General features: G+C 29.2%; 1 protein-coding gene across 3 annotated transcripts in view; it reads right to left on the bottom strand.

The window, feature by feature from the left end:
• Positions 1-1,526: 1,526 nt before the first annotated feature.
• Positions 1,527-16,251, bottom strand: part of LOC113386910 (calcium-binding mitochondrial carrier protein Aralar1) — a 92,268-nt gene continuing 77,543 nt past the window's right edge. For all 3 annotated transcript variants that reach the window (XM_026624667.1, XM_026624668.1, XM_026624666.1), the window contains exons 2-15: positions 12,105-12,267; positions 11,525-11,704; positions 10,526-10,617; positions 10,331-10,462; positions 10,209-10,271; positions 9,924-10,147; positions 9,472-9,638; positions 7,695-7,813; positions 7,224-7,394; positions 7,094-7,153; positions 5,387-5,565; positions 4,468-4,583; positions 3,740-3,917; positions 1,527-1,912 (exon numbers count right to left, since the gene is read on the bottom strand). In XM_026624667.1, the coding sequence (XP_026480452.1) occupies positions 1,729-1,912; positions 3,740-3,917; positions 4,468-4,583; positions 5,387-5,565; positions 7,094-7,153; positions 7,224-7,394; positions 7,695-7,813; positions 9,472-9,638; positions 9,924-10,147; positions 10,209-10,271; positions 10,331-10,462; positions 10,526-10,617; positions 11,525-11,704; positions 12,105-12,174 (1,935 nt within the window). In that variant the 5' untranslated portion in view covers positions 12,175-12,267 and the 3' untranslated portion in view covers positions 1,527-1,728. The remainder of the gene's footprint in view (positions 1,913-3,739; positions 3,918-4,467; positions 4,584-5,386; positions 5,566-7,093; positions 7,154-7,223; positions 7,395-7,694; positions 7,814-9,471; positions 9,639-9,923; positions 10,148-10,208; positions 10,272-10,330; positions 10,463-10,525; positions 10,618-11,524; positions 11,705-12,104; positions 12,268-16,251) is intronic.

Raw genomic sequence — 16,251 nt, 5'->3', positions numbered from 1 at the left:
TATTTTTTGTATATTAAATGTGATTTTTATGGAATTGACGTTTCGCATTTAATTTTTGAAAAAATAAAATGAAAAGTGCATAATTTTTTTATTCGTTATCAATAGTTTCTGAAGAAGGGAAAACAATTTTTTTGAAAAAAATGGTACGATGAAAATGTATAAATAAAATTTAGATTTTTTGTTCGTTTATTTGCAGCCAAATAGTCAAAATTAAAAAAAAAAACAAGTTATCAACTAATTATTATGTACGTTTCGACACTGAATGTATGTCACCATTCAGCACATAATTGAAAGATTATGGTAACAATCATGTACTAAAAGAACTTAATTACGTTGTAATAATTTTCTTATTTATGCAGAATAATAAAAATCTTAGTAATAAAAGTATGGTTTAAATTAATAACATGTTCCGAAAACATAGTCTTTCATTGATCGGATTTTTTGTATTACAGATATGTTAATTATTTATTGTTAATCATTATTGTAAACTTACCCCACAACATTTAATAAATTTACAATACAAAACATTTTGTAGAACACTTTTTTAAAAATTGTTAAACATGCTGAATGATGAGACACATACAGCACCAAAACGTATAGAATAAATAGTCAATTCATTGATTTTATTTCGACTATTTGGCTGCAAATAAATATTTTGGAATATATACGAGGAATAAGCACTGGGTGGTCCTTAGTATGGATATTTTTAAATTTCTTTGCTTACAGGAGCTTAAATGCTTCCAAATTAAAAAAACATTGCCTGAAAGTTTCAGCTCTTAATATTAACTTTAAGATAGTCCACACTTCAACCAAAATTTCTTATAAAAATAACATGGGTAAAATTCCATTTGTTTTTTTTTCGGAATTTTATAGCGACTAGTGAATCAAAAAATTGAGAGTAACATTGTATTTGCTTATTTTGATCATAAATAAAAAAATACAACCAAATTTTTATATATTTTATAAAATATAGCTATAACTTTCCGAGAAATGTTTTTTATGAATTTAGAAGCTTTTAAGCCCTTGGTAGGAAAAAAAATCAAAAATATCCATATTAAGGATCACCCTAATATGTATGTGTATATATTATGCGTATGTGTATATAAATTGAGATGGTGAAATATTATAATAAAGTTGTTGTTAATAAAAAAAAACACTTGAAAATGATATTTTTTCAAGATTCTAATCATTTTCAAGTGTTTTCTATTTTTCAATTCTTATCATCATGAGTTTTCATAATAATTATAGTTTCATTTCTACATATGTATACAATTCTCTCCATACAAATAAGCACTGAAGATGGGTCTAATCAGAACCCGAAACGTTTGACAATAAAACATTTTACTTTAATAAAATAGGTTCAATTAATGGATGGACGCCCAAGAACCACTTTATTATATATATATATATATATATATATATATATATATATATATATATATATATATATATGTGTGTGTGTGTGTGTGTGTGTGTGTGTGTGTGTGTGTTGAAACAGTCTGTAAAACCATTAAAACAATGTAGGTTTAATATCAAAAAATATATTGGAACCAAAATTAGCACCGAGCACATTCCAAAATATCACATAATACCTCACTTATCTTCTCACTTGATCCATTTATAATTTTCTTATTTTCCAAAAATATACAAGTTCTTCTTCTTCTTCTTCGAGTCCAAAAATTTCTATTAAATATAAAATTGATTTATTCTATCCTACATAGTCTATTTCTAACTGGCCTCCTTCTGCCCTCGTTGCGTTAGCGTCGACGCGAACCTGGGTAGCAGCAGGCCGAATTTAGTCTCGATTCCGTCCAGGACGGGCAGGGCGGCCTGGTAGCCGCCGACGTGATCGGGCGCGGGCGCCGGCTCGTCGGGTTTGCCCGAGGCGAAGGCTTCGGAACCGGCAGGCCGACTGGGGAAGAGGAAAATGTAATAAACTAGTTGAGAGTGGCATTATGCCTTGAGGCAAGTTGCATGAACTTTCTGACACGTGTAATGACTAGTGACTTAACAATCAAAATTAAGATTTAGATATTTAAATAAAATTATTTCAACTGCACGATTACGTTTATCATGTACGTAATCCTTGATATTATTGAATGATTTAAATTAATTGTAACATTTTTTACACAACTAGAGAAATTATGTAGACTTATTTTTCCGCTGATTCCCAAAAAATGGTTTTTAAATTTGTGGTATTCAAATTCTGACTCATCGCATCGCACAAGAGCGATTTTTTTCAAACTTCAATGAATTTTTAAAATTATCCTACTTACCGTAGAGCCGTGAAGTTCAAAATGTTCTTTAGGACTAGGATGCATATGAATATAAAAAATATCAAAAAAAAAATTTAACGGTTTTAATTTAACGATTCTCAAATTATATATTCTGTATAGTTTTGCAGTTTTTAAAATTGAGTCAGAATTTTTGGATAAAACGTGGACAAAAAATTTTCACTTTTTCCTTTATTACTAAGAAACGGCTCGAGCGATCATCGCACAAATCTGATAAACGATAGTCCTTATCGAGATACATCGAATGGCTTCTAAATTATTAAAATCGGTTCAGACGTTTTTGAGGAAACGTCGATGCAAGGTCTAATTTTGACAAATGCCAAAAAATTGTCACTAATTTTTACAAACTTTGACGAATTTTCCAAATTAAACCACTTGTCGTTGGGCCTATAATTTAAGCCTATATTTTAGTATGACCTAAAAGACCATGAATCTATTGTCAAATAAAAAATCGTAAAAATCGTCGATTCTCAACTAATTTCTTTATATCGATTTTTGAATTTTTAAAACCGAATCAATTTTTTGGCTAAAATATGGATGAATATTTGTCACTTTTTTCCTAATTACTAAGAAATGGCTTGCCGATAGTCCTTATCGAGAAACATCGAATGACATTCAAATTTTTTGAACCTATCGAGCCGTTTTTTAGTAAATGTCGATGAATTGTCAAAAATAGGCTCACACACACACACGAACACATCTAATCCCAAATTCAGTCTCATGCGATTCAGAATGATTTAAAACGTCGAGGAAATATAAAATTAGCAAATTCTTTGAGTAATTTAAAAATTTTGCACTTTCTTCTAATTTTATAGAAACTGCTGAGCTTCTTCCATGAATTTTATTGAAAGAAAAATATTTATGTCACATTTGTAAGCTACTTGTATCATAAATGTTACAAAGCTAATTTTATTAACAAGCATCATTTTATTAAAAATTTTGTGTTTTCTAGACATTTAAAATCATTCTAAATCGTTTGGTATCAAAATAGGGGTTCGTACCAAAATTTGACCTTGACATTTTCATGCTCAACGAATGCAAAAGTTTAAAGCAATTTATACGACTCTTATATCTAACTCATGTTAATGCCTAAGTATAAAATTTTTCAACAAAGTTTTTGCAAAAAATCCTGAAACAATTTTCAAAATTCTAAAATTGTTCGAAAGATATCATTTGGAAATCATGCTGATTACATTTGGAAAAAATCAACCGATGCACTTCTTCGCAATTAATTTTTGAAAATATTTACTTCCACAATTTCGATGAAATTGTTCAAGATGATAGGTATCATGGTCCTAAAGAACATACTAAATTATTCCGGCCCTACGACAAGTCGTTTAATTTCATCAAAAAATTCATCTAATTTTCAAAAAATTAGTTGTGCTTTTCTGGCGTGAATTTAAATTAACCCTTTCAAAAACTAACTCGATTATTCTATCAATTACCTTCCACCAAAGTCAATATAAAACATCCTCTGCAAAAGTTCATAAGTGACCAACGTGACACCGAATTGGGGCGAACTCCTGCAAACCCTTGCTAAGGAACCTTTCCAAAACGCCCTTGCACCTTCTTCCCTGTGAATTTTTCTGGCTGCATCAATCACACCAGTGTAGGAAGTTTGACCTAAAACCAGATAAAAGATATCGATGAAAGTTAAATTCAAATTGAATTATAAATTAGTAACTGAAAATTCGTATCACAAAATGGTGATATATTGATTAAATTAATATTACTTTGGACGCCTATTTAAAAATTTATACAGAGTTTGAGCAAATATGTTGCTTGTCGTTAGTCAAATAAATAATACTTTATAGAGTATTTTTTAAAAAAGACGTTTATCCAAACTCCTGGTATTTGTCGACATTTTTAGTCTCTCTAAATATAACTTAGCACCAAATTGGAAAAAGTAGGCGTATTAGTAATTCAAAATTTGATTTAGTCTCTTTGAAAATAACTAACATATTTGGCAATTTTGTACAAAATTAATAATCCCGTAACTGTTTCTCTAATTATGATACCCTACATCAAGCTGGTACACTTCATATATTGATTTCTTATTAATTTTAAAATTAATAATAAATTTTACTCGTATCGCAAAGTTTGTGCAACTTGTAATAAGGCAAAATGCCACTAACACCTAGTTACTATTATTTTTATTATTATAATAATTTACCTTGTCTTGCAACAACCTGCAACCTGGTTTTGATGACATCAGCAGGAGTCACCAGAGCTGCTGCAGGCACTCCAGAAATCACACCAGCCATAAGCAGAGATAAGGGATGATTATATCTAAATTTATACCGATTATAAGATTTGTATAATAAAAAATATACTTTGATAAAATCGATAAGGTGATGTATTTGTTTTTATTATATAGTAATTTGTACACCTGTCCTGAAATGGCCAACAAGGATTAAAAAAAACTTTAAAAATAGAGATTCTTCTGAGATTGATAAATATTAATGTAACATAATGTTCTGTTTCAATCTTGCCCTGGTAATGTTGTGGTTTTCTTCTCTGGCAAGTGAGTTGGGAATATTTTTATTTTTATATTTATTGGGTATAATTATCATATTTTTATTTTGGCCTCTTTGAATTTTTATGCATTTTATATTTCACCATGATAATTAAATAAAACGATACAAATAAATTTAAGTTCGATGTAAATGGAAAAAATGGTCTACTAACTCCAACTAAACAAAGATGGTGCTGACCCTGAATTTTCAAACACATTTATAATTTAACATAATATAACATAATAGCTATCAAAAATATTTAATCAATTTAATTAATATATTTATAAAAATCAGGGTGCTCTGAGATTCTCTTCCATCCTTCAAATTCAAAACAAAATTTCCAGTCGGAATAATCAGCTTTCATTTAGACAGATATGATTATTCAATAAGCTCAATAAAAATAGCTAAATGAATAAAATACAAAAACATACATAATGTGATATTATAAACTGTAATATTAATTAAAATATAACTTAAACAACTTTTGGGATGATATCGGATAATTGTAAGTCTTCTTATTATATTTTTATCCAATTTGATTCAATAATAAATTACTATAATGTATTATTTTTTTACCCTTGTTCGTCCGCCAGGGCCGCTTTAGTGTGGGCGTATGTGGGAAAGTAGATCGCGCTGAAAGGCATGTCTCGCAAAAGACAGGCCCGGAATCCCTTGTAGAGCCCGAAGAAGCCCAAATCGCGCACCACCGAAAGGGCACTGATCTTGCGGCCGCCGTCTGCTAATTCACCAGCAACCTGGTAAGTGGTAAAATATAAATTAGTAAGAGTTAATAAGGTATCCAGGAATTAAAGATCATGAACTCATAGCTGAATTCTATATATTTTATTCAAGTAAATAAAATTAAAATTTCAATATAAAATTTAAATCTAAATAAAAAAAAATTTTTTTTGGCTATAATTATGAAGATGATTTTATTTTATATAGTTTATTATATAAATTGATGTCTGAACTCCTCCTATTTTATTCGATATTGATAAAAAAGCATACTAAATCAAATTGTTTAATTTATATGGTTTGCTTAATATATACTCGTATATATATGCGTTAATTAATTTTTTAATATACTGAATGTTGTTATTATGAGTGAAAATGCTATTTATTATTTAAGGTTTGGAGAAAAAAATCAATTATTTTTATATGAACTTTTACATGAAAAAATAGTGGTTTTCTTTTTCCCCAAACTAATAGATAGATACTGATATAATATAAAACTTCTATCGCAACTCAGTTTATTCAAAAATTCGATATGCAAGTGTATTTGAAAGTTTTCAAATTTTAGTAAATTTTATCTAGTTTTTAGTAATGTCAACAAAATATAATACCCAAAATGAAAATTGAAAGTTTTTTAGAAAAAAGTGAGAATTGTACTAAATCCATAAAATACTGAAGACCGCATTTCAACTATGAATTATTGAAAATTCTAATATCAAAGAGTATACAAAGTTTCCTACTAGATTTTAGTAAATTTTGTCTAGTTTTTAGTAATATCAACAAAATATAATTCCCAGAATAAAAATTAAAAGTTATTTGAAGAAACGTAAAAAAATGTTCTATAATTATATAATGCACATTATGGAAATACTAAAGTCCGCATTTCAACTGCGATTTATTCAAAATTTCAATATGCATGTGTATATAACAGTTTTTACTAAATTTTAGTCAATTTTATCTACTAAAGTAAAAAAAAGCTAAATTTATATATTGCATTTGCAAATTATATAAATACTAAAGTCTGCATTTTTACTACGAATTGTTCAAAATTTCACTATCCCAGTTTATACAACAATTTTCACTAGATTTTAGTAAATTTTATCTACTTTTGAGTAACGCAAACAAATTATAATGTCCGAGATGAAAATTAAAAGTTATTTGAACAAAAGTAAAAACATGTCCTAGATCCATATATTGCAATTGCAAGTTATATAAATACTAAAGTCTGCATTTCAACTACGAATTATTCAAAATTTCAATATCCAAGTGAATTTATTAACTTTTACGAGATGTTAGTAAATTTTGTCTAGTTTTGTGTGATGTATATAAAACAAATACATAGTCCGGAACAAAATTTCCAACGTATTCCAAAAAAATATAAAAAAATGTCCAAAATTATCACACTTTTTTAAATATATTACAAGAAAAATGTTCCAAACGAAGTTTTATTTAAAATTTCATTATGCTTTTCCTAAATTTTACTAAATTTTATTGAATGTCTATTTTTACTAATATAATATTAAAATGTCATACAAATATTCTTCAACTTACTTGTAACCGAATTTTGACAATCTCTAAAGGATTCGTAAATATAACTTGTGATGCACCAGCCTGCAAAAACAAAATTCAATTTACAATCAAAATTATAAACAAACTATTTTTTTTTTCATTTTTAACTTACAGAAGCTCCTGATAAAATTTCAGCATAGACACTAAGATTTCCATGCTTATCCACCAATTTATCGCGAACAAAATCATTCACCGTCAATTTTATGGCCTTTTCGGGGGCTACTCCTATAAGTTGGGGCACTAGGCCTCTGTAAAGGCCTGTGAAACCTTCGTGCCTTAAAACCTTAAAAAATAAATGACTCAGTTAAAATTATCAGCTTTAGTTAATATAATTTTTTTTTTTAATTATTCATTTACTGATTAAAATAAAAAATGGCAAAATTACCTTGATGGCATTTGCTTGCTACGGAAAAGAAACACGATTTCAAAATTCGTGAAACATATTCAAAATATTTTAATGACACAACCAAAATGTAAGTGATTCTAATATAGCCTTTGCTGTGCATTAAAAATTTGCAAAATTAACACAAGCCACAAAGCAAAAAAATAAATTTATCCAATTATTCTTGTGGCATATTTTTACCTTTTTGCAACAGTCCCAGGAGTTCCTATAAGCTAATTCGCCAACGAATGATCCAGATCTTTGATTTTGCATCCGAGTTTTTACCAAATCTATGGGATAGACGGCTGTTGCTCCAACAGCTAAAATATAAAAGACACAGGAATGTTTTAGGTCACGTGACTGAAGTAAAACATCTTTAGCCCTATCAAAATTAAATTTTTAGTGTTATAGTATTACTTTCGCTTCAAAAAGATATTTACTAAGTTTGGCATCGGTCTCATCCCTACCACGATTGTGTAATAACATTATTGAAGTAAAACTTGTTTAGCTTTGATTATATTTATTAACTTCCCGTAGCGTAAGTTATAGTATCTACAAAAATTACAAAATGAAAATTTTTGCCTATCCTTCACGTTTCAAAGGTTTCTGAACATTTTCGCATACTCTGCAAAAATTACACGATATGTGTGTGTAATATTACGTCAACAATTTCATGAGCACCGCTGAACCGATTTGAATGATTCAAAAAATATTCGATTCCTATTGTCAGTGAGGCGTTTTTATTAGTTTTTAGCCAAGGCAGATCCCACAACTGCGGAGATACGTAAAACATGCAAAAATTGGCAATTCAGTCTTTGAGACAAAGAATCATTGGATTAGAATGATCCAAAAAATATTTTATTTAGATTGACGGAGTAAAAAATTGTTCAATTTTTACGAAAAGCAGGTCCAGCGGTTTCGGAGAATCAGGCAAACAAGTTAGAAATAGACATTTTATGGTCAAAAATGACTTAAGACGTAGTACTACCTAAAAAAGTGGTACGACCCAAAAAAGTGGTACGACCTAACAAGTGGTACGACTTATGCAGTGGTACGACCCAAAAAGTGGTACGACCCAAAAAAGTGGTACAACTTTAGTAGTTCGATCTGAAATATGGTACGACCTACAAAAAGTGGTACGACCAAAAAATGTGGTACAACCCAAGAAGTGGTACGACATAAAAAATGGTACAGCTTAGGAAGTAATACGACCTAAAAAAGAGGCACGACCTAAAAAATGTAGTACAAACCCAAAAAAGTGGTACAGCCCAAAAAGTGGTACGACCCAAAAAGTGGAATGACCCAAAAAGTGGTACGACCTAAAAAAGTGGTACGACCTAAAGAAGTGGTACGACCCAAATAGTAGTACGACCTAAAAAAGTGGTACGAACCCAAAAAAGTGGTGCGACCCAAAAGTGGTGCGACCAAAAGTGGTGCGACCCAGAAAGCGGTACGGGTACAAACCCCAAAAAAAATGATACAAACCCAAAAAAGTGGTACGAACCCAAAAGAGTGGTACGACTCCAAGAAAGTGTAGTACGACTTAGGAAATAGTACGATCTAAAAAAGTGGTACGACTTAGGAAGTGGTAAGATCTAAGAACTGGTACGACTTAGGAAGTGGAAAGACCTAAGAACTGGAAAGATCTAAGAAGTGAAAAGACCTAAGAAGTGGTAAGACCCAAAAAGTGGTACGACTTGAGAAGTAGCACGATCTAAAACAGTGATCTAACTTAGAAAGTAGTACGACCTAACAAGTGGTACGACCTAAAAAAAGTCGTACGACCTAGAGCGATACGATTTAAAGAATGGCACGACCTAAAAAGTAGTACAACTTAGGAGTGGTATGACCTAGAAAGTACGACTTAGGCAGTAGTACGACATAGAAAGTGGCACGAAATATATATAGAAAGTGGTACGACTTAGGCAGTGGTACGACTTAAGTAACCTCACCCTACATTTCCAAAAATTATATTTACCTCCAGCTATCGATCCCAGTATAAATCTATAACCACTTTCCAAAATCTGCATAAAGACTCCTCGATCTTCAGGTTTCGATACAGCTCTGATCTCCGCCAGCCTTTTTGTTATATGCCTTATATACTGTTCAGGTGCTATCACATTCAGATCATTGTATACAATTCGACTGAAAGATAAATGACAAAAATATAAATATAATTTAATTACTAAAAATAATTGTTGTGTGCTTTGTGCAATAAGGTGCAAACAACCTGACTTTCACCGGAGTCTTTTTCCCTGCTATCCATTTCCACTTTCTGCAGCAAAGAAATTGTGCAAAAAGCGGTAAGAAATAAAAAAAAATGTTATATTCAAGGTGGCATTAATACATGAAAGTGCAGCAAAATAATCAAGTTAAAAATTGATACAACTATAGTTGTTTCTACTGGAGTTTATTTCCTCTATCTCTTACCCAGTTTGATGAAGTAGACCAGTAAGTTGATACAAAATATCAACTTCCAAAGGTGTAATTTGGCTCATGCATTGTGCAGAATGCAGAAGTTCTTCTTTGCTGACTGCAGTCGTCCTAGAGCCACCACTTGCATGAAGATATACCCTTTTCAACAATTCCATATTATTTAGGAGACTATTGAAGGCCATGAAGTAGGGGAATGATACTCTTGTTCCATTTGTTATCTGGGATATAAAATATAAATGAAATGCTGGTCAACTACTAAAATCTTTGTAAGATACTAACCGCAAATAAATTGTCCTTAACTTGCGTCGTCAGCAAATGGCTTTTGATATTGATCATAATATCCTGTAACAAACCTAAATTACTAAACCACATTCTTACACAAAACCAGTAATTTTTTTTACCTGAAAATCTACAGCTGATATGAACCCTGTCCCGTGTTTGTCTCGACTCCTAAATGCTTCCATGGCATATTCTTCGTGAAAATCGTGCAGGAATTGACTGAATTCAGCATAATTGATTTGTCTTGTTTTGTTCTAAAAAATTAGAAAAAATAGTGAGGATGTAGGCACTCAAAAATTGTTTTTGTAGGTACTTACTTTGCCGAAATATAGTTGTACAAATCCTCCGTCCATGTTGAATGGAATCCTTGAATGTAGTTCAGTCTTTCTCATTATGGAAGCAAACTCGTCTGAAAAATGTAATAGATTAGTTTTTGGGAAAGGCAGATATCGAATCGAATTGATTAGTTTTGGGAAAAAATTACAGAGATCGGAGCATCCGATTTGAATGATTCAAACAACATTTTACTAATAATGACTAAATTAAAAATTTATTCATTTTCGTAGAACTGGTAGATAAGTAGAAAAATACATTAGGAAGAAAGTTACATTAGGTGAATTAACAGACAGGTAAATTGGTCGACAGGTAAATTGGTCTAGAGATGAATTAGTAGACAGGTAAAATGTAAATAGATTAATTGATAGACAGGTAAACTGATAAACAGATAAATTGGTAGACAGATAAATTGGCAGACAGGTAAAGTGGTCGACAGATAAATTGGCAGACAGGTAAAGTGGTCGACAGGTAAAGTGGTCGACAGGTAAAGTGGTCGACAGGTAAATTGGTCGACAGGTAAATTGGTCGACAGGTAAATTGGTCGACAGGTAAATTGGTCGACAGGTAAATTGGTCGACAGGTAAATTGGTCGACAGGTAAATTGGTCGACAGGTAAATTGGTCGATATGTAAATTGGTCGATATGTAAATTGGTCGACAGGTAAATTAGTCGACAAGTAAATTAGTCGACAAGTAAATTGGTCTACAGTCAAAATGGGTAGATTTTTTTACTTTCCTACCTATCTATTCTTCGTAGACATGTAGACAGTTAAACTGATGGTCAGAAAAATTAGAAGACAGGTACATTGGTAAATTGGTAGAAAGATAAATATGTAGATATGTGGGCAAATAAACAGGTGAACAGTTAGATAATTATGTGAACAGGTTGACAAGTAGACGAAAAAAAATTCATACATTATTTATCCCGATCTTTAAACTAGATTTTACGTCACTTTTTTCGATAATTTTTATTTTCCTTACCGAAGCTTATCGCCCCGCTACTATTGGTGTCGAATAACTGGAAGGCGGTTTTGTAAAGGGCGTCGGGGGCGCAGAGGGTCCCTTCGAAGGCCTGGAATTCCGGGAATGATATCAGGCCGTCTTTGCTGGTGTCTGCTATTCCGGCAATCAGGCGAACGGATTCTGCGTTGTACGTCAAATCTGCAATAGAGAAAAAAACTAGTGGACCAACAAGAAAACTATGAACTAGATAAAGTAGAAGATCTGGTATTCTTAGTGCATCTAATTTAATTTGAAAAATCGTATATTCTTGATGTTGGCTTTCAATATGTTGGTAGTCATAAAACTGCCACAAATCTATGCATATGGACTTACTATACGTTTTTTCTTTAAGTATTCAGTCTTTTGTCACCTGTTCAAAACTAACCTCCAATTAGCATAATTCTCAAAATAACAAAGTGCAACTTATCAGTACCTATTAATTTGAACTACTTAACGCTATCTCCTTAGTATGGCCATAAAACATAAAATATGTAACCGAGCCAAGCTTTTGCAACTAAGATGTGTATAGGTATAAATCTGGTCGTGGTTCCTTTATTACCTTTGGCGTCGGATTCCTTGGGGTCCGGAAAGAGTCCCAAATATTTTCTGACATAGTCTTCGGGGGTCATGTACAGTTCTCCATCTGGAGCCCTGTACGAGGCGTATTTCAGGAAGATTTCACGCAGGCGCTCCGTGTGCGCCCGACGTAGGTGCGCTGGTCCCTGGGAAAAAATAAAGAAATAAATAAATAAATGAACTTAAGGGCCGAATTTAATGCTATGCTACGGGTCTATCTGTGTATGAGTTGGTGTCAAAAAACTATATATTTGATGTACGATCACAGACGTTTCACACATGCAGCCTAACCTCCAAAAGGCACAAATGACAAATTTATTATAAGTGCACCTTTTTGATCCTCTCTTGAGTGCGAAAAACACTAGAATAGGGTAAAAAATATGGAAAGGCACCCACATATTATATCATTTTGATATTTTCATATCATTATCATATAGGTGCTATATTATAATTTTTTTCAGGAAACAGGCTACTTTTTTATCAAATATATCATTAACAAATATACAAATTAATAATAATGTTTTGAAAATTTACTGGCACTGATAAATTATTATTTTATTTATATATTATTTAGTATTATTAAATTAGTAACTCATAAAAATTATAAATTATTGATATAATTTATGAAAAAACCTATACGATATAATTTTTCATATTAAAATCATTCTCAATTTATTTGGTTTCAGACAATTCGATATAATAAAAATTTATGCTCTTAAAAATATTTTTCTTTTTCAATATTCAACCACATTTCGTACACTCACAAATTGCATTACACATCACTTAATTATTTTTTCCTTTATAATTATATTTACTTTTTCATTTTCCTTAATTTTCAAATTAATCATCATCAAAAATATCCTCTTTTTAATACACTGACTTAAATAATAATTTCATGCACTACAAAATCATGTCGATGACTGATGACGAAAAAAAACTCAGTCTGCATTTGTTTTTTTCGAGTCTTATCAGAAAGTATACTTATTATCTTATCAGTATTGTATTTCCAGTATTAATTATGTGTTTATTTATTATCAATGAAATTACTCTAACTGTAAAATGAAATATTTTTTTGTCTTAGAGCAATCAGAATTTTTAAAACATATTTCATAAGCATTAGCATAATAAATTTTTTTAATGAATATAAGAAAGCTATCCAATGGTTGTTATACATTTTTTTATTATTACAATTTTTTAAATAATTATGAAACACTGGCATAATTTACTATGTAATATTTTATCTATCAGAAGTATCAAGAAAATCTGTTTCTTCATTGTCATACACATTTTAAATTATTGTGGTAATATAAAATTGTGTTGAATATTTTAGATTTTATTCTTTACAAAATTAACGCAAAGATGTGATAGATCTGCATTAGTTAAAAAAAAAGAAATGTATCAAAAATATTTCTAAGCTTAATCAACAAATGTATTAAAAAAATAGCCCCATATAAGCCCAGTCTAAGTGATAAACTTCTTCTTAAGTCTTCTTAAATGCGTTTAGACTGTGATTTTTCAGGAACACTTTTTCAAATTTAGAGTAAATTTTAGCTAATTTTTGTGGGTTGAAAAATGTGAAAAATGCCCTATGTAAGTCTCAAGTGAAAACTTCAAAAAAATGCCTTCTTAAATTTTCAATTTCAAAAGAAAAATTCAATTTTCAAAAAAAAATCTGATATTTATCTTATATTTGTTTGTTATACGTTTCAGCAATTTTCTTCAGTACATTTCATTATTTAGTTGGGTATAAAATTATAATTTTATTTAAATTTAAGCATCCAAACGTCATACGTCAATTCAATTAAAATGATTAATTAATTCTATTAAAATTAGAATGTGACAGAACCAAAATCTAATATAATATTTTCGTCAATTTTCTAAAAATATCTTTTAGTTGCGCGTGCGAAGTATTTAGAAAATGAACTTGGCCTACTAAAATTTTTAATTTAGAAAATAACATTGACTGAGTTTTTTTACGAAAAAAAAATAACTAAAGTCTAGTAAATTTATTTCAAATATTTTTTTCGCATCTTAATTAGTTTTAATGTAATTTGTAACTGTTGCTAATTATATTCGTAATGGAATTAAGATTTGTGTTTGTTTTGAAATGATAATAAGAGTCAGGTGGTGATGGATATATTGGAATATTTTGTAAAGATAAGATTTTTTAAGATAAGCTAGTTGTAATAAATAGTAGTCTTAGATAAAAGAGCAAGTAAAAAAAATAGTCCATTAGAATTTTTCTCTTAAAATATTCATATGAATGAGAATCGAATATAAATACTATATCCTTTATTTTGTACTCTTTTTTATTTAAATTATTTATGTTAAATTATTTAACAGTTGTAATAAATATTGTAATTAAAAAATATTAAAAATCAAAACCATTACTGAATGTTCTAGTATGACATATTGTAATAAAATAGTATAACAAAAAATTGCAATTATAGTCGATGAAAAAAAATATTAAAAATTTTGATAGAGCAGGTACAAAAGTAGTCCATTGGATTTTTTTTCTTAGAATATTCATATTATTAAAAATCGAATGTTCTAATATGACATAATGTAATGAAGAAATATGACAAAAATGTAATTAAAATCAATAGAAAAAATATTAAGAATTATAAAAGAGCAAGTACAATGGTAGTGCATTGGAATTTTTTCCTTAAAATATTCATATTATTAAAAATCGAAACAATTACTGAATGTTTTAGTATGACATATTGTGATAAAAAAATATAACAAAAAAATTGTAAATATAATCGATAGAAAAAATATTAAAAATAATAGAAGAGCAAGTACAAAATTAGCCCTTCGAAAAATTTTTCATAAAATATTTATATTATTAAAAATCAAAACAATTACTGAATGCTCTAGTATGAAAAATTAAAATAAAAAAATATATAACAAACAATTGTAATTATAATCAATAGAAAAAATATTAAAAATAATTCTAGTTATATATTAACTATTTATATAACAATGTTTTGTATTTAATCCATTTTAGTAAAATGCAATCATATAAGCGAGCAAACTTTACTATATTTTTTTTCTTAAGAATACAACGAAATCTTATGAAATCTTATTATAAAATGAAAAAGGAAAAAAGTTGAGTAGATAGTAATTTAGAGTTCACTCAATGAAAAGAAATTTTTAGTTAGAAGTCCTCATAAAAATATGTAAAAGCCAAAAATAAAAAAGCTCAACTTTAGGTATGGTGTCTTAAAATTCAGTATAAGTCAAATATTTATATATTTTGTTGTTCTTATATATTATATTTATAAAAAACCGTTATTTTTTAATTTTTACCTTTGTAACAAAATTTGCACTTTTAATAATTTTTTATTAATAATAAATTCACTTTCACAGACAACTGTGTTTTTTATAGACCAACTTTTGATTTGAATTAGGTAATTTAGTTAATTAAAAATTTTATATATAATTTGATTTATTTATTATGTTCTGGGTATATATAACTGTATGACAGCAATTAATCGTTTTAACAGAATTTCATTATTTTTTTTTTACTATCACAAAATCCTTTCCAATTGCAAAAATTTTTAATGCAATGTTTCTTTTTTTCACTAAATATCACTAATTTAAACTGATTTCATGTCTTTATGATCACAAGTTCGGCACAAGTAAACTACTAAACTAAATGTTAAATAATTTGCAATGTGTCTATTTTAAAATAGTTTGAAACATTTGAAAGGAGACGCCGAACAACGTGACTGATATTATCGAGTGAAAATTATTGGCAAACATACCTCTACATTATGCTAAAATATTTAGAAATATACACAGACACATAATACATAGAATATATGGATAGTATAAAGTCTTGTCTGCACTTTTGTATATTTCAACTATTTTCTGTAGAAAAATTATTTACCAACTCAAGTGAAAATGCTTTTCATATACCGAATTAACAATTTTTCAATTTCTTACAGTCTCAATTTATTGTTAGAAACTAATTTTGCCTTAACCAAAGTTAATCCTCAATCAATCAGATTTAGCAACATTTAAAATTGTGATGATACAATTGTGACGATAAAATTTTACAAGGACGAGTATTTGAATTAAACCACTATTCGTTGGCCCGATAATAAATTAAAGTATCAGTTTTTAGA

Source organism: Ctenocephalides felis, unplaced genomic scaffold (assembly GCF_003426905.1).
Source record: "Ctenocephalides felis isolate EL2017-DRISC unplaced genomic scaffold, ASM342690v1 CF-g0.4_SCAFFOLD_03571, whole genome shotgun sequence".
NCBI classification, from domain to species: domain Eukaryota; kingdom Metazoa; phylum Arthropoda; class Insecta; order Siphonaptera; family Pulicidae; genus Ctenocephalides; species Ctenocephalides felis.
The sequence above is the reverse complement of the archived record's forward strand: the minus strand, read 5'-3'. Positions and strand labels throughout refer to the sequence as shown.